Source organism: Nematolebias whitei, chromosome 24 (genome assembly GCF_014905685.2).
Source record: "Nematolebias whitei isolate Nwh7 chromosome 24, NemWhi1, whole genome shotgun sequence".
Taxonomy (NCBI): Eukaryota; Metazoa; Chordata; class Actinopteri; order Cyprinodontiformes; family Rivulidae; genus Nematolebias; species Nematolebias whitei.
Window position 1 is genome coordinate 2,006,061 of NC_056521.1, and position 18,803 is coordinate 2,024,863.

An 18,803-nucleotide genomic window follows, 5' to 3' on the forward strand; every position below is an offset into this window, starting at 1 on the left:
AGGAGGAATGGCCTCTCTGATCTGAACCCGAGCGGTGTTCTGTTGTTGGACTTCTGTGCCAGTCATAGTTTGTCCATCACGAAGGCTCTGGATGTTGTGGGGCTGTCTTGGCTGACACGCGTTCGCAATGTCGCGTGGACATCGGGGGCAGTGACACTGGATTGGCAGACTGGGCTGGTGGTTCCCGTCTTCAAAAAAGGGGACCGGAGGGTGTGCTCCAATTACAGGAGCATCAGTCTACTTAGCCTCCATGGTAAGGTCTATTCAGTGGTATTGGAGAAGCGAGTCCAATCATTTATCGAACCTCAGATCCAGGAGGAACAATGCTGGTTTCATCCTAGCCATGGAACATTGGACCAGCTCTTTACCCTCACTACCAGGGGTGGCTGTGGCTGAGTGGTTAGAACAGTCATCCTCCAATGTGAGAGTTGGGGGTTCGAATCCACCAGCAGTGATTCATTTTTTTCATTCAGCCTTTATTTAAACAGATAAATCACATTGAGCCTCGAAGACTCATTTACAAGTGAGACCTGTTCGGACAGACATAAAACAGTGGTTAACTGGACACATGTAGGAGTTGGAGTCACATGCTGAAGTGATTTGTTCTAGTAGCTTTGTAGAGATCTAGTAGAATTCTGTATGAATGGGTAAACGAGGGCACAAATTGTAGTGTAAAGAGCTTTGAGTATCTTGAAATAAGATAGAAAGGTGCTATATGAGTACAGTCCATTTACCATTTACCAAATATTTATAGGAATCAACAAACTCATTGGGGACACCATTTGAGGATAAAATTGGAGGAAGAACTGCTGGGACCGACTCCCTGTTTGAAAAAAAAAATCCTTTTGGTTTAATCGGCATTTAAGACAAGTTTGAGACGGAACAAATCTGACTGGATGATGTCAAATGCGAATTGCAAAAACTGGAAAGCCTTAGCAACTGTTTTAGTTTGACAATAAACAACTGTGTCATCAGCATAGAAATGTAAGGATGCATCAGGGATGTTCTGACCTACATTACCTATGTTGATTGTAAAGAGGGTGGGTCCTAAGACTGAGCCTTGTGGTACACCATTGTTAACTGTTAAATAACTAGAGGAAGTACCATTATGTTGAACACATTGCCTCCGATCTGAGAGATAGTTAGAGAACCAACCAATGATGTGATCTAAAAAAAAATTCTGAGAACTTATGACACAAGATGTTATGATCCACAGTGTCAAAAGCTTTAGACAGATCTAAGAAAAGTGCAGTACAATAATCCTTAGCATCCAGAGCTTCAACAATGTCATTAAGAAACTTCAGTGAAGCAGTCATTGTGCTGTGTTGTTTCCTGAAACTAGATTGGAGAGGAGGTAAGATGTTAAATGAGTCCAGGTAATTTTTGATTTGAGAGTTTATCAGATTTTCTAGAACCTTGGCTAAAATGCAGAGTTTAGAGATTTAGCTCCTACGTGCGCTCTCAAGACATAACTACCTGCAGTATACCCTCAGTGCGGACCGAACTTGACCAAAGGACCTTCTCTTACTCTGCTCCTGAAACTTGGAATTCCTTACAAAAAGATCTGAAGCTCTTGACTTTGACCACTCTAAGAGATTTAAAACAACTGTTGAGTTCATGGCAAAAACCAATGCAGACATGTTCCTGTTTTTAGTATTTTACATCGCTTTATGATATAAGCTGTTTTTCTTATTTTTCCTATTTAGTTTTCATTTTATATGCTTTTTACATGATTGTCTATTGTTGTCTGTACCTCATATATGTTTTTTTTTAAACAGGGATCTCTTGTAAATGAGTCCTCCAGGCTCAGTGCGACTGAACCATATGAATAAAGGTTGAATGTATGAATTCAGCTATATTGTCTACTTGTCTATTCCTTTGTGACTGGCTTTGATGTGGCTCATGTTTGAAAATGATATTAAAATAATTTAGTCATTTTATTTGTAATGTAGATAGTTTTTCATTTGTATTTTTCATTCTATTTTGTATTATTTTAATCTATTTTGGATTTTAATTCTAATTTGTATTTTTTATTGGCCAAATAAAAATGATTATTTTATTAAATCTTGTTTTCAATTATATTTTCTGCATCAATATTTATGTACAATAAAATTATTCAAATTATAGAAGACAGTAATCATTTTTAACAGGAAATGTCAATTTAAATGGAAAAGTATGTTACACACTTTATCACAAAATTGTCCCCATGGGTGAATTTCACACACTGCAATACCACCTTTGACATCTAGGGTGAAAAGTCAACACACACCGTGTCTCAAAATTCAACTCCATGGAGACCTTTTTTAAAAAAAACTTCACCAAGCATATTAGCTGGCTGTTTCCAATTGATTGCAATGCTTGTGCCCGTAGGGCTTTGGTCCCCAAGGGTAAAACTGGTCCCCAAGAGGTGGGTGAAAAGTCACACTGTGGACCCCACCAGGTAATAAAAACGAGAACACACACACACAGGTTTGCGTTGCTGTCTTTATGGGGCCTTTGCATTGACTTCCATTCATTTTGCATTCATTTCTATAGCCTAACCCTGACCTTTACCCTAAACCTAACCCTTACCAGTACATACCTAAACCTAAACCTAACACATCCTCAATTCACACCTTAGTCCTAAACATAACTCCTAACCCACCAACAGGACTTTTTTTTATGGGGCCCCGGCTTTGGGCCGCATAAGGAACAGTTAGTTCTCACAATGTAGTATAAGTTGGAAAATGGGCCTTACAAAGTAGCATAAACAATGACACACACACACACAGATAACAACATTCTTCTTCCTCCTCCACCAGCAGGTGATAAACATGTCTGACCTCAGTGTCTTCAATCTACATCGTGGACTCTCCAGAAAACCACACAGCTGCTTCACTCCTGAATCCTGCAGCTTGTTCTGACTCATTTCCAGTTCTGTCAGATGGGAGGGGTTGGACTTCAGAACTGAGCTCAGAGAAGAACAGCTGATCTCTGACAAACTGCAGTAGATCAATCTGAATAAAGAATAAAACGTAAGTTTAGAAAGCAAAATAAGACTTTTAAAAACTCTGAACTGTGAAAAACATTGATCCAACTGAAAATGTTTTAACGTTTCAAACTAAACTTTTTATTTGTAAGAGCCATTTATTCAAAGGAGTTGAAAATAATGCAAAATTTGTTGTTTTTACAATTTGAGTTATTTCTGTGAATAATAGTTTGTTAGTGTGTTAAAGAACAGGATAAATAACAACATGTGTATGTTATATATTCTTATTATATGCTGCATTTTGATTGGTTTACTCTTGGATGCAAGACTTTTGCCCTGCTGATTCCTTTCATGCCTTTATATTGAAATTTCAGCAGCCAGTCTTTTGACCATCACTTTCCTTTTGTTTTGAATTTGCTTGTTTTGTTTCCATTTAAGTTCTGTAAAGTCACAAAACTAAATTGCTGGATTCAACCTTCCACCTTCTTCCACCTGCGTAATATCGCTAAAATTAGAAACATCTTATCTAAAAATGATGCAGAAAAACTGGTCCATGCATTTGTCATATCTAGACTGGACTATTGCAATGGTTTATTATCTGGATGTCCAAATACTTCCTTAAAACGTCTTCAGTTGATCCAAAATGCTGCTGCCAGAGTCTTAACTGGAGTTACTGGGAGAGATCAGATCTCTCCAGTTTTAGCTTCTCTCCATTGCCTCCCTGTCAAATCCAGAATATAATTCAAAATCTTACTTCTAACCTACAAAGCTCTCAACAACCTAGCTCCATCTTATATTACAGATCTTATTGTTCCATATTTTACTAACAGAGCACTTCGCTCTCAGACTGCAGGTTTACTTGTGGTTCCTAGAATTTACAAAAACAGAATGGGAGGCAGATCTTTCAGTTATCAGGCTCCTCTCTTGTGGAACCAACTTCCAATCTCTGTCTGTGAGGCTGACACATTATCCAGTTTTAAAATTAGGCTTAAGACTTTCCTTTTTGATAAATCCTATAGTTAGAGTCGGCTTGGGTTTCCTGAGCTGTCCCTTAGTTATGCTGTTATAGACTTAGGCTGCTGGAGGACAAACTGACCACAATTTTCACTCTGCTACTGTCTTTACTTACTCTGCTCAAACTGTTTTGTATTTGTAATTATTTTCTCTATCCTTAACATGTGTTTTTGTCTTTCAGTTTCACCTGGACCTATACCTGGACCTGGACCTATACCTGGACCTACCATTCTATGTTCGTCTGTCTCTCCTTCCTGTCCTCTCAAACCAGCCGGTCAAAGCAGATGGCCGCTTGTCCTGAGCCTAGTTCTGCTGGAGGTTTCTTCCTTTTAAAAGGGAGTTTTTCCTTAGACAGAGAACTTTACTAATTGGCTTTTATGTATGTAAATGTTCCTGTAAAGTGCCCTGAGACAACTTTGTTGTGATTTGGTGCTATATAAATAAACTGAATTGAATTGAAAGACTTATTCTGAAGAAACGTGTTGTGTCAGAAAGAGCTTTTTGGGTGTCGAACTAGTGAGGGCTGGTGGCAAGGCCGGATTAACCATATGGGCAACTGGGCAAGTGCCCAGAGGCCCACCATCTCTAAGGGGCCCAGGGCCTTAGAGGTTTTCTCAACAGTGAGGGCACAAGCAAAATATCTGGTTATCTCCTGCTTTACTTGGAGCCCTGCACTGCACAGAGAGACTGCTGCGCTTTCACTGCATTTGGGCAGTCCTGCCCCCTCCCAGCACGGCTGCTTCAGCTCGGTTTTTTTTTTTTCAGTCGGCTCCTCGATGGTGCGACCTGTCATTCAATCCAGAAGGCGTGTCAACAACTGACCAATCGACAACCTCAATTTGTTCCGAAGGTAAACGCCCCTTACCTGCTGACAAGGTCATTAGTTTTTTTCTTGAGAAACTTCTTGTTTTAATTAAAACAATGTTTTTATCTGTTGTGAGATGATTCTAGCAGTTTTACAGATTTTTAATCTGCTTAATGAAGAATAGTATGACTTAAAATTGTTCATAAAACAGAGGAAGGACGGCTTATTATCCCTCCTCTTACTACAGTGAATGTGGTACTTTGCTAGAAGTACGACTATATTGATGGCATCAGAGAAAGCTGAGTTTAAGTTATCCACATAAAGTAAAATGTTATCAGCATGAAAAGAAGGAATGTTAAGTTTGAGATTAATCCAGTTTCTGATGTTTGACCAAACACTTTGTATTGACATGAAAAAAAAAAATTGCTCGAGGGATTCATCTTCTGATTTACAAAAGACACACAAATCAACATCAAATTTAAATCTTTGCAGAAACATGGCTACAGGAAATATCTTATTTATTATTTTTAAATGATTCTCCTTCACTTTAGGAGATTTAGGCCATTTGATAAATTTAAAATGAGCTGAAGTCATTCTGGTTATATGATTTATATTAGGAGGTTTCTTGAAAGAATCTTTGTTATACTCAGTAAATCCTTTGTTGCAAACATTCATTGATAATCTTATACATTTGAAGTCAACTAAGTTACAGACATTTAATTTTTATCTGGACATCAAATCCTCACCTTTGAATATATATTTTTAATTAATTGAATCAGTTGTTGGTCAGGATACTTTTGGTTGTGCCATTAGCTCTAAAATAGTTACTGAATCAAGTGTTTACTTATGCAGGTAAAACTAGATGTTAAACAACCGTTAAAATACACCAGAATGCAGGAAATGGCATCTACTTTATTCTAAATTTTCTGGGGGAGGACCCCCAGACACCCCCCCCCCCCACACACACACACACACATTATAAATGCTTCTGACACCAGTGGGCAACACGTTACTAAACAAGTACACATGGTGTCGTATGGGATTCAAAGTGCGTTCAACTTAGTCAAGTCAAGTCATCTTTATTTGTAGAGCACAATTTAAAACAGATAAACTGTTATCAAAGTGCTTAACAGAAATGTAGCAAAACATAGGCAGCAAAACAAAAACATCATACAGAATTAAAATTTCTGGAGCAATAACACACACTAATGATCACACTAAGGAAAAACAAGCAGTAAAAATAAACGTCAATCATAAAACAACAGAATTTAAAATGAGGTAACACAGAACAAAATAAACTAACTCACACCGTATTAAACGCCAGAGCAAACAGGTGCGTTTTAAGGAGGGATTTGAACATCAGGAGGGAGGAGGCCTGCCTGATGTTGAGGGGCAGGTTGTTCCACAGGTTGGGACCTCTGACTGAAAAAGCTCGATCCCCTCGGAGCTTCAGGCGTGATTTTGGAACGACCAAAAGAAGCTGGTCCGATGATCTCAGGGCCCGCGACGGAACATATGGTTCCAGGAGCTCAGAGAGGTAGAGGGGTGCGAGGCCATTTAGGCACTTATATGTCAGGAGGAGAATCTTGAAGTCGATTCTGGATCGCACAGGAAGCCAGTGAAGGGAGGACAGAACAGGTGTGATGTGCTCAGACCTACGTGTACCAGTTAAAAGCCGAGCAGCTGCATTTTGGACGAGCTGGAGACGTGAAATGGACGCCTGACTGACCCCAGCATAAAGTGAGTTACAATAGTCCAGGCGGGTTGTGATGAAGGCATGGACTAATGTTTCAAGGTTGGGTCTGGATAACACTGGCTTGAGCTTAGCTACCTGCCGCAGTTGGAAAAAACTTTTCTGCAGAACTGAACTGATCTGTTTGTCAAACTTAAAATCCGAGTCAAAAACCACCCCAAGATTTCTAACAGTGTGCTTGAGATAGGGCTGAAGTGAGTCCAGGTTTGCAGGATCTGAGGAGGCAGCTGAGCTAGGACTAAAGACGATGACTTCAGTTTTCTGGTCGTTAAAACTGAGAAAATTTGAAGTCATCCATGCCTTAATGTCATCTAGACATTTGAGGAGAGGGTGGATGGAACGAGCACTGGCTGGTTTCAGTGGCAGGTAGATCTGGCAGTCATCGGCATAGCAATGGAATGAGATGGCATGTTTTCTTAAGATGGATCCCAGTGGGAGCAGATAGAGCGAGAAGAGAAGGGGTCCAAGGATCGAGCCCTGTGGGACCCCGCAGGAAAGAGTCACCGAAGTGGACAGACTTTCACCAACCTTGACACAAAAAGTCCTGTCAGAGAGGTAAGAACGGAACCAGTCTAAAGCAGCTCCTGTAATCCCAACCCAGTGTTCGAGCCGTGAGATGAGGATACTGTGGTCGACGGTGTCAAAAGCAGCAGTAAGATCAAGGAGTACAAGTACCACATAGTGACCAGAATCGTTTGAAGTTAAAATGTCATTGCAAACCCTAACCAAAGCTGTTTCTGTGCTGTGGAGTTGCTTAAAACCAGACTGAAAGACCTCAAAGATTTTGTTCTCAGTTAAAAATTGATTCAACTGAGTAAAAACTATTTTTTCTAGGATTTTGGACAGGAAGGGAAGCTTGGAGATTGGTCTGTAATTTGAGTGCACTGAGGGGTCAAGTCCAGGTTTCTTGATTAAAGGAGTGACTACTGCATTTTTAAAGGCCTGTGGAACCACGCTTGTAGCAAAGCTACTGTTAAGAATATTAAGAACAGTGGGCCCAATCGCTGGTAGAACCTGTTTGAACAGTGAGGGAGAGATTGGATCAGCAGGGGAGCCTGAGGGTTTCATGTGACCAACAACTTTGTTTAACAATGGGAGTGTGATTGGATTGAAATTCCTGAAAGTGGCTGAACATGGGACAAAAACCGATGGGTCGACTGAGGAGCGGGGGATGGAAGATCTGATCAGCTCTACCTTACCAACAAAGAATCTTGTGAAGTCGTTACAGACGTCCACATAGGCCTCCATGCATTCAGACAAAGGGCCATTAAGAATGGAATTTACTGCTGTGAAAAGGGTGCGGAGGTTGTTTTTATTTTCACTGATCAGTTGGGAGAAGTATTTGTTTTTTTCTGATTTGACGGTGTTTTGGTAATTTTTTAAACAGGTTTTTAGCAAAATGAAAGAAACCTGGAGTTGGTCCTTTTTCCATTTGCGCTCTGCTCTCCTGCACAGTCGTCTCGCTGCCCTGGTGGTCTCGTTTATCCACGGGTACTGGGTTCTCCTTGCTTTCCTGACTTTCAGTGGGGCCACCAGATCCAAGATCTTGGTGCAGGTCTCATTGTGGTGACTAAGCAGCTCATGAGTACTGACACAGGCAGAGGTTTCAGGAGTTGAAACAGCAGTGGTGATAAAAGCAGAGGAAAAACGAGCAGAGGTTGAAGGGTTAAATACATGACAGGTCCTAGGTGGAGTGGGGGATTTAGACTCACGAGCAAGAGAGATTTCAAATGAGATGGGTTTGTGATCGGATATGATAGCATCCCCAATTTCCAGATTTAACACAGATACACCATAAGACAAAACAATATCGAGAGTGTGCCCCTACTGATGCGTGGGGCCAACAACATTTTGCACCAGGTTTAGAGAGTGGATCAGATTTAGAAAGTCCTGCACCAAAGGCTTCTCAGGGCAACAGACGTGTATATTGAAGTCCCCTAGAATCAGCACACGGTCGTATTTTAACAGTATTCCAGTGAGAAAGTCAGACAGTTCATTGATGAAGCCTGTTGATGATTTGGGGGGTCTGTAAAGAGCAGCAACCAGGATGGGGTTGGAGCGGCCCAGTTCAAAATGCAGCAGCTCAAAGGTCTCCACCTAAAACTCCTCCACCTCTTCCAGATGGCCTCGGGCAGTTAAGAAAAGTACAGTCTGCAGGCACAAGTTCAGTAAAAACGCTTGACTCACCAGGAGGAAGCCAGGTCTCCGTCAGAAACAAGAAGTCCAGGTTATTGGAGCAGAAGAAGTCATTCATTATAAAAGTTTTGGTTGATAAAGATCTCACATTGAGGAGAGCAAACCTCGTTAGGCCAGCAGCTGGGGGAAAAGTTGAGGGGAGGACGCTGATCAGCGGCCTCAGGTTGTTTACGTCGGGCCTTCGCCTCCTCCGGCCAGAGGAAGCGCAGCTTCGCGCGCGTCCGCCGCGAAGTCCAGAATGAAGAGCCTGAATCCGAGAGCCGCCGGACACAGCAGGGTCGTTGGTACACTCCGACGGGACAGCAGTAGATGGTGCAGCCGATGGACCAGGGCAGGCCCCGATCAGCTGGAGACTTTCAGACCCACCGCAGCTGGGCGCGCGCCCGCTGCGCGGTCCGGGACAAACAGCCGGAGTCCGAGAGCCGCCGGACACAGCAGGGTCGTTGGGACAGACCGATCGGGTGGCAGGAGATGGTGCAGATGAAGAACCCAGGCAGACCTCGATCAGCTGGACACTGTCGGAAACTTCGCAGCTGAGCGCGCGCCCGCTGCACACCTCCGACCCCACGTTCTTCAGCGGGCAGGACTCCGCGAGACATCCAGGTGGAGGATCCTCAGTCCGGTGGTCAGCTGTTGCTGAGGAGCAAGCGAGGCTCGCTTTGAGCCTCACGAGACGGCCAGCACGTCTCCCGCGGCGGCGGGAGCGATGTTTCCGTGCAGGCAGGAAAACATCACGGTGAAGGTAAGCAGGGACGCTCCCGAGCAGTGGAGGTGGGGGCCCAGAACCTCGGTAGAAATGATCGTACGAGGCGAGATATTTTGCGGAAAATTGTAGATTTAGAAATTGCTCACGATCATACACCAGCAGTAAGTTGATGTTATTGAGGAAGAATGATAAAAATAGCAAAAAAACAAACAGAGTGGAGAGAGGTGAACGGCAAGCCACCAGCTCGGGCGCCATCTTGAATTGAACTTAATTCAGTCTTGATGATTTGCGTCAACAAGAGAAATAGCATTTATAGCTGTATGAGCATTTGGAGTTTTATACATAAAAATACACGTGATAGTTAGAAATTTTAAGTATATTTACTGTATATTATGGTAATTTATTCAGTATTTTGCCAGATTATGGTGATTCTGGGGTCGTGATGATGGGGCTCTTGAAGATTGTTGCCCAGGGTACAGCAAAGTGTTAATCTGGCCCTGTCTGGTGGCACTCACATTATTTATTATTATTATTTAAATTGTTAATTTATGAGAAATTTTAATGATAGTATAGAAACAAACACACACATCAACAACATTGTCCCTCCTCCTCCATCAGCAGGTGATAAACATGTCTGACCTCAGAGTCTCCAGTCTACATCGTGGACTCTCCAGAAAACCACACAGCTGCTTCACTCCTGAATCCTGCAGGTTGTTCTCACTCAGGTCCAGTTCTGTCAGATGGGAGGGGTTGAACTTCAGAGCGGAACTAAGAGAAGAACAGCTGATATCTGACAAACTGCAGCTCCTCAATCTGAATAAAGAATAAAACATGTAAGTTTTGAAAACAAAAGAAGGCTTTTAAAAACTCTGAACTGTGAAAAACATTGATCCAACTGAAAATGTTTCAATGTTTCAAACTAAACTTTTTAATTGTAAGAGCCATTTATTCAAAGGAGTTGAAAACAATGCAAAATTTGTTATTTTTACAGTTTGAGTTATTTCTGTGAATAATAGTTTGTTAGTGAGTTAAAGAACAGGATAAATAACAACATGTGTATGTTATATATTCTTATTACGTACTGCATTTTGATTGGCTGCTGAATTTGCAATATAAAGGTACGAAAGGCATCAGCAGGGCAGAAGTCTTGCACCCGAGAGTAACTCAGTCTTTAGACGTCACTTTCCTTTTGTTTTGAATATGTTTGTTTTGTTTCCATTTAAGTTCAGCAAAGTCACAAAACTAAATGACTGGATTCAAGACTTATTCAGAAGAAACGTGTCACGTCACAAAGAGCTTGTTGGGTGTTGAACTAGTGAGGGCTGGTGGCACTCACATTAATTATTATTATTTAAATTATTTAATTTATGAACATTTTTACTGATAGTACAGAAACAAGCACACACACACACGTGCACACACACAGACAACATTGTCCCTCCTCCTCCATCAGCAGGTGATAAACATGTCTGACCTCATTGTCTCCAGTCTACATTGTGGACTCTCCAGAAAACCACACAGCTGCTTCACTCCTGAATCCTGCAGCTTGTTCTCACTCAGGTTCAGTTCTGTCAGATGGGAGGGGTTGGACTTCAGAGCAGAGCTCAGAGAAGAACAACTGATCTCTGACAAACTGCAGCTGATCAATCTGAATAAAGAATAAAACAGTTAAATAAAATCATTTCTAATCTCTTCAGATGTGTTCTGGTTTCCACGTGTAGCTCAACATTAACATGTATTTGTTTCCATGACAACAGTCATGTATCATATCAAAGCAGTTGTGAATCCTGCTGTTCACACTGAAAGTGAACGCTCTGTTCCTGACACAAATCCACTCGTGAGTTCAGCTGACACTAATGTGAAGCTTCAGCAGTCTGACACTAATTCTGTCTGCTTCTTCCAAAGTTACACAACTGAGAACAACATCCCTCTGACATCTGGACTTCACTTTGGACCTTTGGAGACAAATGATCACATTTCTTCATAGACAGTTGGACACATTTACATATCTTTGGTTTTAGGTTCAGATAAATCCCCAAAATCAATGACGTAAAAAAGATCAAACTGAAGTAAGGAACTAAAACTGAATTTAGTGAAAAACAAATTGTCATTTAAATCACCTTAGCTTCTCCAGTCTACAGTTTGGACTCTCCAGTCCAGCAGACATAATCTTCACTCCTGAATCCTGCAGGTTGTTGAGGCTCAGGTCCAGTTCTGTCAGATGGGAGGGGTTGGACTTCAGAGCTGAGCCCACAACTTCACAGTGAGTCTCTGAGAGTCCACAGTCAGGGAGTCTGTCAGGACACAAAAAGAAAATGATTTAATCCTGATAAATGATACTTTCTGTTCAGATTAGAAGATAAACCAGTTGAACTCTTCCTGTTGGGCTTTTTTCCTTCATTTCAGAGCTTCAGTTCATCTTCTCTGGTTGATGTGATGAAATACTTCTCATCATTGTCTCTCGTAACTGCAGCTTTGTTTTGCTGTCACTGGGGTGTGAAGGGAGGGATCCTTGATGATTATTGTTTTCAGTGTTTTTTGCAGGAACCAAAGCTGCTGGTTTGATTCCAGTCATGTCTCTCTCTGTCCTCTGTCCTGTTTATTAAACTATCAGAGTCCAGTAAAGACTGATGAGTCTGACATGAGTCAAGTCAAGTCAAGTCAAGTCAACTTTATTTATAGAGCACATTTAAAACAGAACCTGTTATCAAAGTACTTAACAACAATCAATGGGAGTAAAATTAAAGAGAAAAAAATACAATACACTAATATTAATAACTGAAGAATGAATAAAAAGAATTTAAAACATAGGGTCACAGATTAAAAAAACACTAGATCAATTTAAACTGTGTGAAATGCCTGCGAGAACAGGTGTGTTTTTAGCAGGGATTTGAAGTGAGGAAGGGAGGTGGCCTGCCTGATGTTGGGGGGCAGATTGTTCCAGAGTTTGGGGCCCATGACTGAAAAAGTCCAATCTCCTCTGAGCTTCAGTCTTGTTTTTGGAAGAGCCAAAAGCAGCTGATCGGATGATCTCAGGGCCCAAGAGGGAACGTAAGGTTCCAGTAGCTCAGAGAGGTAAAGGGGTGCGAGGCCATTTAGGCATTTGATGGTCATGTAGTGATGTCAGGGACAGCTTTGCTGTTAGCTTCACTACTAATTAATTATTCTTAAAGCTAGTTCAAGCACAAAGAATATTAATTATTAATTACAACAAATTATTTCTTTTTCAAGTTAAATTTCTGCCATGTGACCGAGATAACTGTGAGGATTGTTTAATCAGTGACATGAGATGCCATTTTATCTTTGACCCATCAGAATAAATGCGGTCATTTATTTAACAGAATCAAAATTTAACATCAAGACCTGTACACATTGATTTGCTGATCTGTTTCTGATTAATAAAAACTTGGCACGCTTTACTAACAAGACAACAGAACATTACCGATTGAGGCTGATTCACCTCTGAAGGCATCTGGATTACTGGCAAATAGAAAAGTTTAAGAGAAGGAGTAGAGAAGTTTAAAGATTTTAAAGATGGATGAAGGAAGATGTATGTTTGTGACCAGAATTAGCACGCTTCTTTCAACACCAGCTCAACCTTCCGGTACACTTCAGGACGTGCAGAGACTTTGTTACCTTAGATGGGGGGACACCTCCACTCCGGAACAGAAGTCCATTAGTACGATCCCTTTACAGCGTCTCCGGTTAAAGAGGCTGGTCATCGTCAGAAGTCGTGTGGTTTACTCCGTTCAACAGAACAAGCTTCCTTCGAAGTTGTAGGGCGTTACGCCCGGGTGAGTTCACAGCGAGGCGCTGTGACTCCGCTGGGATGGACGAACCCTCGTCTCACGGTCAAATCCATCAGCTATTGATAAAATCTGAAAGTTCCTTTGGAACTCTCAGTAAAACTCCAGTCAGAGATTCCACTCAGAAGTGGAAGACTCCTGGGAAGACTGCAAGAAGACTGAAGGAAAAACTTTAAGAAGACTCCATAGTCCCAAGGAAGACTCGGGAAAACTGCAGGAAGACCGCCAGAAGACTGAATAGTTCCAGGAAGTGTTGACTTTTTAAAGAGTACTCACTTCCTGTCACTTAGTACTTCCTGATTGGTTGAAACAACCAGCAGGGGGGTGTTTCAGTGATGTCATAGGGTTATTAAAAGTCAAGAGAGGCTGCAGGAATGTTTAGGAATGGTTAGTACAGACAGAGAAATTTTTATGAAGAGGTGAGACAAGGCAGGTGCCAGTTGCTTCTTATTTACTGTCTGCTAGGTTTAAAACAAGGCACGTCGTTCTCATAACTTGCCTCTGACTTTTGACCGACATCACTACTCCTCATTCAGACAGAAGATCAAAATGCACAATTACTTTGTAAATAGACATTTAACTTGATTTCTAATTCTAATGAGGTCAAAAAATCATTAATACTGTTTCACAGTTGATTTAAATGAGTGGTTCACTTCAACACTTAGAAATGGTATGAACTAGACACACTTAGATTATCAAGATATTATAAAATAGTAATGATAATGTAAAAAAGAAGCGTGTTCTTTCAATTGATTAATTCAGGATACAATTAAATAGTCTCTTGATGAGATCATTTGTATTTCTGGATTCAAATCAATGAAATAGCAGTTCCTGTCCCCTGAAGGTCTTCAGAGACAGATTGTTGTCAGATGCCTAGTTCACTACAGCCAACAGAAGAATTTTAAAGACTATCCTAGTACAAACAGGGAACCAGTGAAGGGAGGACAGAACTGGTGTAATATGTTCAGATCTACGAGTTCTGGTTAAAAGCCAGGCAGCAGCATTCTGGACGAGCTGAAGACATGAAATGGAGGCCTGGTTGACCCCAGCATAGAGTGCATTGCAATAGTCCAATCGGGTCGTGACAAAGGCGTGGACTAGTTTCTCAAGGTCGGGTCTGGACAACACTGGCTTGAGCTTAGCTACCTGTCTGAGTTGGAAGAAGCTTTTCTGCCGAACAGAGTTAATTTGTTTGTCAAACTTGAAGTCAGAGTCTAAAACCATCTCGAGATTTTTACCAGACTGCTTCAGATATGGCTGAAGAGAGTCCAGGTTGACAGGATCAGTGGCGGCAGTTGAGCTAGGGCTAAAGACAATGACTTTAGTCTTCTCATCATTAAAACTTAAGAAATTTGAAGCCATCCAGGCCTTAATGTCGTCCAGACATTTTAACAGCAGGTGAATGGAGCAAACACTTGCTGTTTCACAGGCAGGTAGATCTGACAGTCATCAGCATAACAATGAAATGAAAAAAACATGTTTCTTCAGGATGGACCCCAGTGGGAGCAAATAAAGTGAGAATAGAAGGGGTCCAAGAATCAAAACCTGTGGGACCCCACAAGAAAGAGGTTATGAGGCAGATACATTATTACCAACCTTGACACAAAAACTCCTGCCACTCAGGTATGGGCGGAACCATTCTAATGCAGCACCTGTGATCCCAACCCACTGTTCCAGCCATGATATAAGGATACTGTGGTCAACAGTATCAAAAGCAGCAGTAAGGTCCAGGAGCACAAGTACCACAAATTGACCAGAATCATTTGATATAATATTGTTGCAAACCCTCACTAATGCTGTTTCAGTGCTGTGGAGTTGCTTAAAACCAGACTGAAAAATTTCGAAGATTCTGTTCTCATTCAAAAACTTGTTTAATTGAATAAAAACTATTTTCTCCAGGATTTTGGACAGGAAGGGGATTCAAAAAGCCTTCAATACAAAAACAAATGGACTTTATTTGTAACAGAAGACGTTTCACTCCTCATCCAAGGAACTTTCTCAATTCAATGAGCAGTGAGTGAGAGATTCAGGTTATAAGGCTGAGATAAGATACACACACATGTAGATTGGCAATTCACACCTAAACACCTTAACAGTAGGGGTTTCTTAAGTCTGTTACTCTAATTCACAGACGAGGCCCCTCTGTTCCCATCAAGTGTGAAAACTGGCTGGGAATCTGTTTTAAAGTTGCATTATAGGTTTTTGAAAGTGGAAATCTGAGGCCTCCTCCTCTGTTAAGAGATGGCTTTTCCTTTTTTACATCAATTGCTTCCTTCACCCCCCTCTCAAACCATCTGTGTTCTCGATCCAAAATGTGCACATTTTGGTCCTCAAAAGAGTGTCCCTTATCTGTGAGGTGGAGGTGAACAGCTGAGTCTTGTCCAGAGGAGGTGGCTCTCCTGTGTTGAGCCATGCATCTGTGAAGAGGCTGTTTAGTTTCTCCAATGTAGAGGTCTGGACAGTCCTCGCTGCACTGGACCGCATACACTACACCACTCGGTTTGTGTATGGGTGTTCTGTCCTTAGGGTGGACCAGCCTCTGTCTGAGAGTCCTGCTGGGTTTGAAATGTACTGGGATGTTGTGTTTGTTGAAAATCCTTCCGAGTTTCTCTGATACTCCAGCAACATAAGGAATGACAATGTTTTTCTGTCTGTTGTTCTCCCTTTTCTGTTTATTAGTGTGTGTTATAGCCTGAGGCCATTTGGTTGAGCAAAAGTGTTTGCAGGTTGATTGCTGACAGCTGTGCTGTGGCCCATCTGGGATTGGCTGCTTCACTTCCTGAATCCTCCCCAATGGACATCAATCTGCATCCTGGTTGGCTTCTTCACCTCCTGCTCCTCCAACCACAGAAGGGGCCTGCCTATTTAAACCCAGCTCTCCTCCCATTCAGGGCGGCTGTTGTTTAGAGCAGCTCACCATTAGTATGGGTTTCTGTGTCTTTGGACTCTGGTCTCTTGACTTGAATTGTTTGGCTTTGGCTTTGGCCAACTGTTAAACCATGCAGTTGGTTGTCGGTGTTGTTTGTAAGCCCCTTAAAGCAGTTAGAAGGCTTACTTGTTTACTTTTGTTTTGACTCATTATAAATTTGTTTTGAGTATTCATTAATTTGGTTAACCTGAATTTTGTTATTGACTTGATTGTGAAAGCTTTGTTGTAATTGGTACTTTGAATGTACCCCTCCTTTTGTTAATGTTGAATTTTATTTTAAACTGACTAATTAAATTGTTACTTTTGTTCAAACCTTTTCCATTTGGGTTTTTAATGTTACCTCCCCTTCTCCTGGCTGAGCCGGGTCATAACAGTGTGTTTTGTAGATTTCCTCGCTGACTTGACAAAAGCCCAGTTAGGATATCCACATGTTTGGAGAGCTTCTTGAACGTGTTTCAGTTCCTTTTCCTTCTCTTCTGTCTTTGTGGGGACGCGTTCGGCCCGATGTTGTAAAGTTCTGATAACAGAGAGTTTGTGTTCCAGCGGATGGTGGGAGTCAAACAGAAGATACTGGTCTGTGTGGGTTGGTTTTCTGTACACTTCAATGTTGAGGCTGTCCTCTCTCTCCATCTGAACCAAACATTCCAAAAAAGGCAGCTTGTTGTTGTTTGCATCCTCTCTGGTGAACTTGATGTTATCGACCGAGTTAATGTTTCTGGTGAACGCTTCTATTTCCTTAGCTTGGATTTTGACCCAGGTGTCATCCACATATTGGAACCAATGGCTTGGCATTGTTCCCTCATAGGAGTTTAGCGCCAGAGCAAGTGACTTAAAATAGATCAACAAGCTCAACCAGTTTGATATGACTGTCGACAAGGGAGAGGGCCAGCACCGGAGGAGGGGGCGTGCCCAAGAGACCATCTTAGCACCAACGTAACTGGTTTGTTCCACTTTGGAGTAAGCTGTTGGGGAAGAATCAGTTTTGTGTTGTGTTTCTTTGACTGATGAAGCCTTCTGGATGGAATGTGAAATGTTTAAGCACAAAAAAAAAGAAACTATCCTGATGACCTGACTGAAAATTGTTGGATTGTATACCTAGGTTATTGAGCTTGGACTTTGTTGGTTTTGAACAACAGAGTGTCTTCAGTCAGAGGCTTCTTCAGATCCGCTGCAAAACAGACCGCTACAAGAGATCCTTCCTGCGCACAGCCATCAGCATCTATAACAACTCTTTAATGAAACCAGGATGATGAGTTATAACAGCATTTAATTTCCCTCTGGGATTAATAAAGGATTTTTTAATTGAATTGAATTGAATTGAATAAAGGGTGGGCAGCACGGTGACGCAACTGGTAGAGCTGCTGCCTCTCAGCGAACAGGTCCCTGGTTCAAACCCCAGTCCAGGGGCCTTTCTAGGTGGAGTTTGCATGTTCTCTCCGTGCATGCGTGGGTTTTCTCCGGGTACTCCGGTTTCCTCCCACAGACCAAAAACATGCATGTTAGGCTGATTGGTAACTCTGAATTGTCCCTAGGTGTGAATGAGAGAGTGAATGGTTGTTTGTCTCGTTTGTCTCTGTGTGTCCCTGTGATGGACTTGCGACCTGTCCAGGGTGTACCTCGCCCCTCGCACAGTGATTGCTGGACATGGGCACCAGCGACCCCCGTGACCCAAAATGGAATAAGCGGGTAAAGATAATGGATGGATGGATGGATGAATAAAGGGTGCTCAGACCAATGATTACCCCTACATATTATGCATTGGTGCCCACCATAGGAGCAAATGTTTAATTTACCTAAGAAGAAAGACACTAGAATGTTTTTAACATGTTGATTAATTTTTGGACTGAGTTGAGCAAAAGAGTTTCACTTTTTATCTCTGCCCTGATTAAGCAGAGGAAGGAGGAGCCGCTGTGCTCTGTCTGTGAATCTGTGCTCTGTTTGTTGTGCTCTGCGCTGTGAAGGTAAAAGCTGTTTTTTCTCTGATTTGTGTTTATTAAAATATCTAGAAACTGTGGTACTCTAAAAAGATTGCGTAGCGCTGATGATAATTCAATACGAATTAAAATCAAAAATACCTTATTAATTTAAAAATTAGAAATTTAGAAATTAAACGTTGTTAAGTCTGGTCCTCTGGACATAAAAAAAAGAATTTTTTTTAAAATTGTAGAAACGTTTCGTCTTTCATCCGAAAGACTTCGTCAGTCTGAGGTGCTGTATTCAGCTCAGTCTTCTAAATAGCACCTTCTCATAATGGATCAACTAGTTTGCTGCTGACAGCCAAAACTAGCTGCTCACATTCAATTCAATTCAACTCAAAAATACTTTATTAATCCCAGAGGGAAATTAAATGTTGTAACTCATCATCCTGGTTTCATTAAAGAGTTGTTCTAGATGCTGATGCTGTGGGCAGGAAGGATCTCTTGTAGCGTCTGTCCTACAGCAGATCTGAAGAAGCCTCTGATTGAAGACACTCTGTTGTTGTATGACAGTCTGATGTTGTATGACAGTCTGTTGTTGTATGACAGTCTGATGTTGTATGGCAGTCTGATGTTGTATGACAGTCTGTTGTTGTATGACAGTCTGTTGTTGTATGACAGTCTGATGTTGTATGACACTCTGTTGTTGT

At 41.6% G+C, this 18,803-nt stretch overlaps 1 protein-coding gene across 1 annotated transcript in view; it reads right to left on the minus strand.

Moving 5' to 3' along the window:
* Positions 1–18,803, minus strand: part of LOC119429184 (NACHT, LRR and PYD domains-containing protein 12-like) — a gene marked incomplete at its 5' end in the record, with an annotated part of 59,816 nt that overhangs the window by 20,463 nt on the left and 20,550 nt on the right. The window contains 4 exons of the mRNA XM_037696863.1: positions 2,823–2,996; positions 10,082–10,255; positions 10,917–11,090; positions 11,563–11,736. Of these exons, the coding sequence (XP_037552791.1) occupies positions 2,823–2,996; positions 10,082–10,255; positions 10,917–11,090; positions 11,563–11,736 (696 nt within the window). The remainder of the gene's footprint in view (positions 1–2,822; positions 2,997–10,081; positions 10,256–10,916; positions 11,091–11,562; positions 11,737–18,803) is intronic.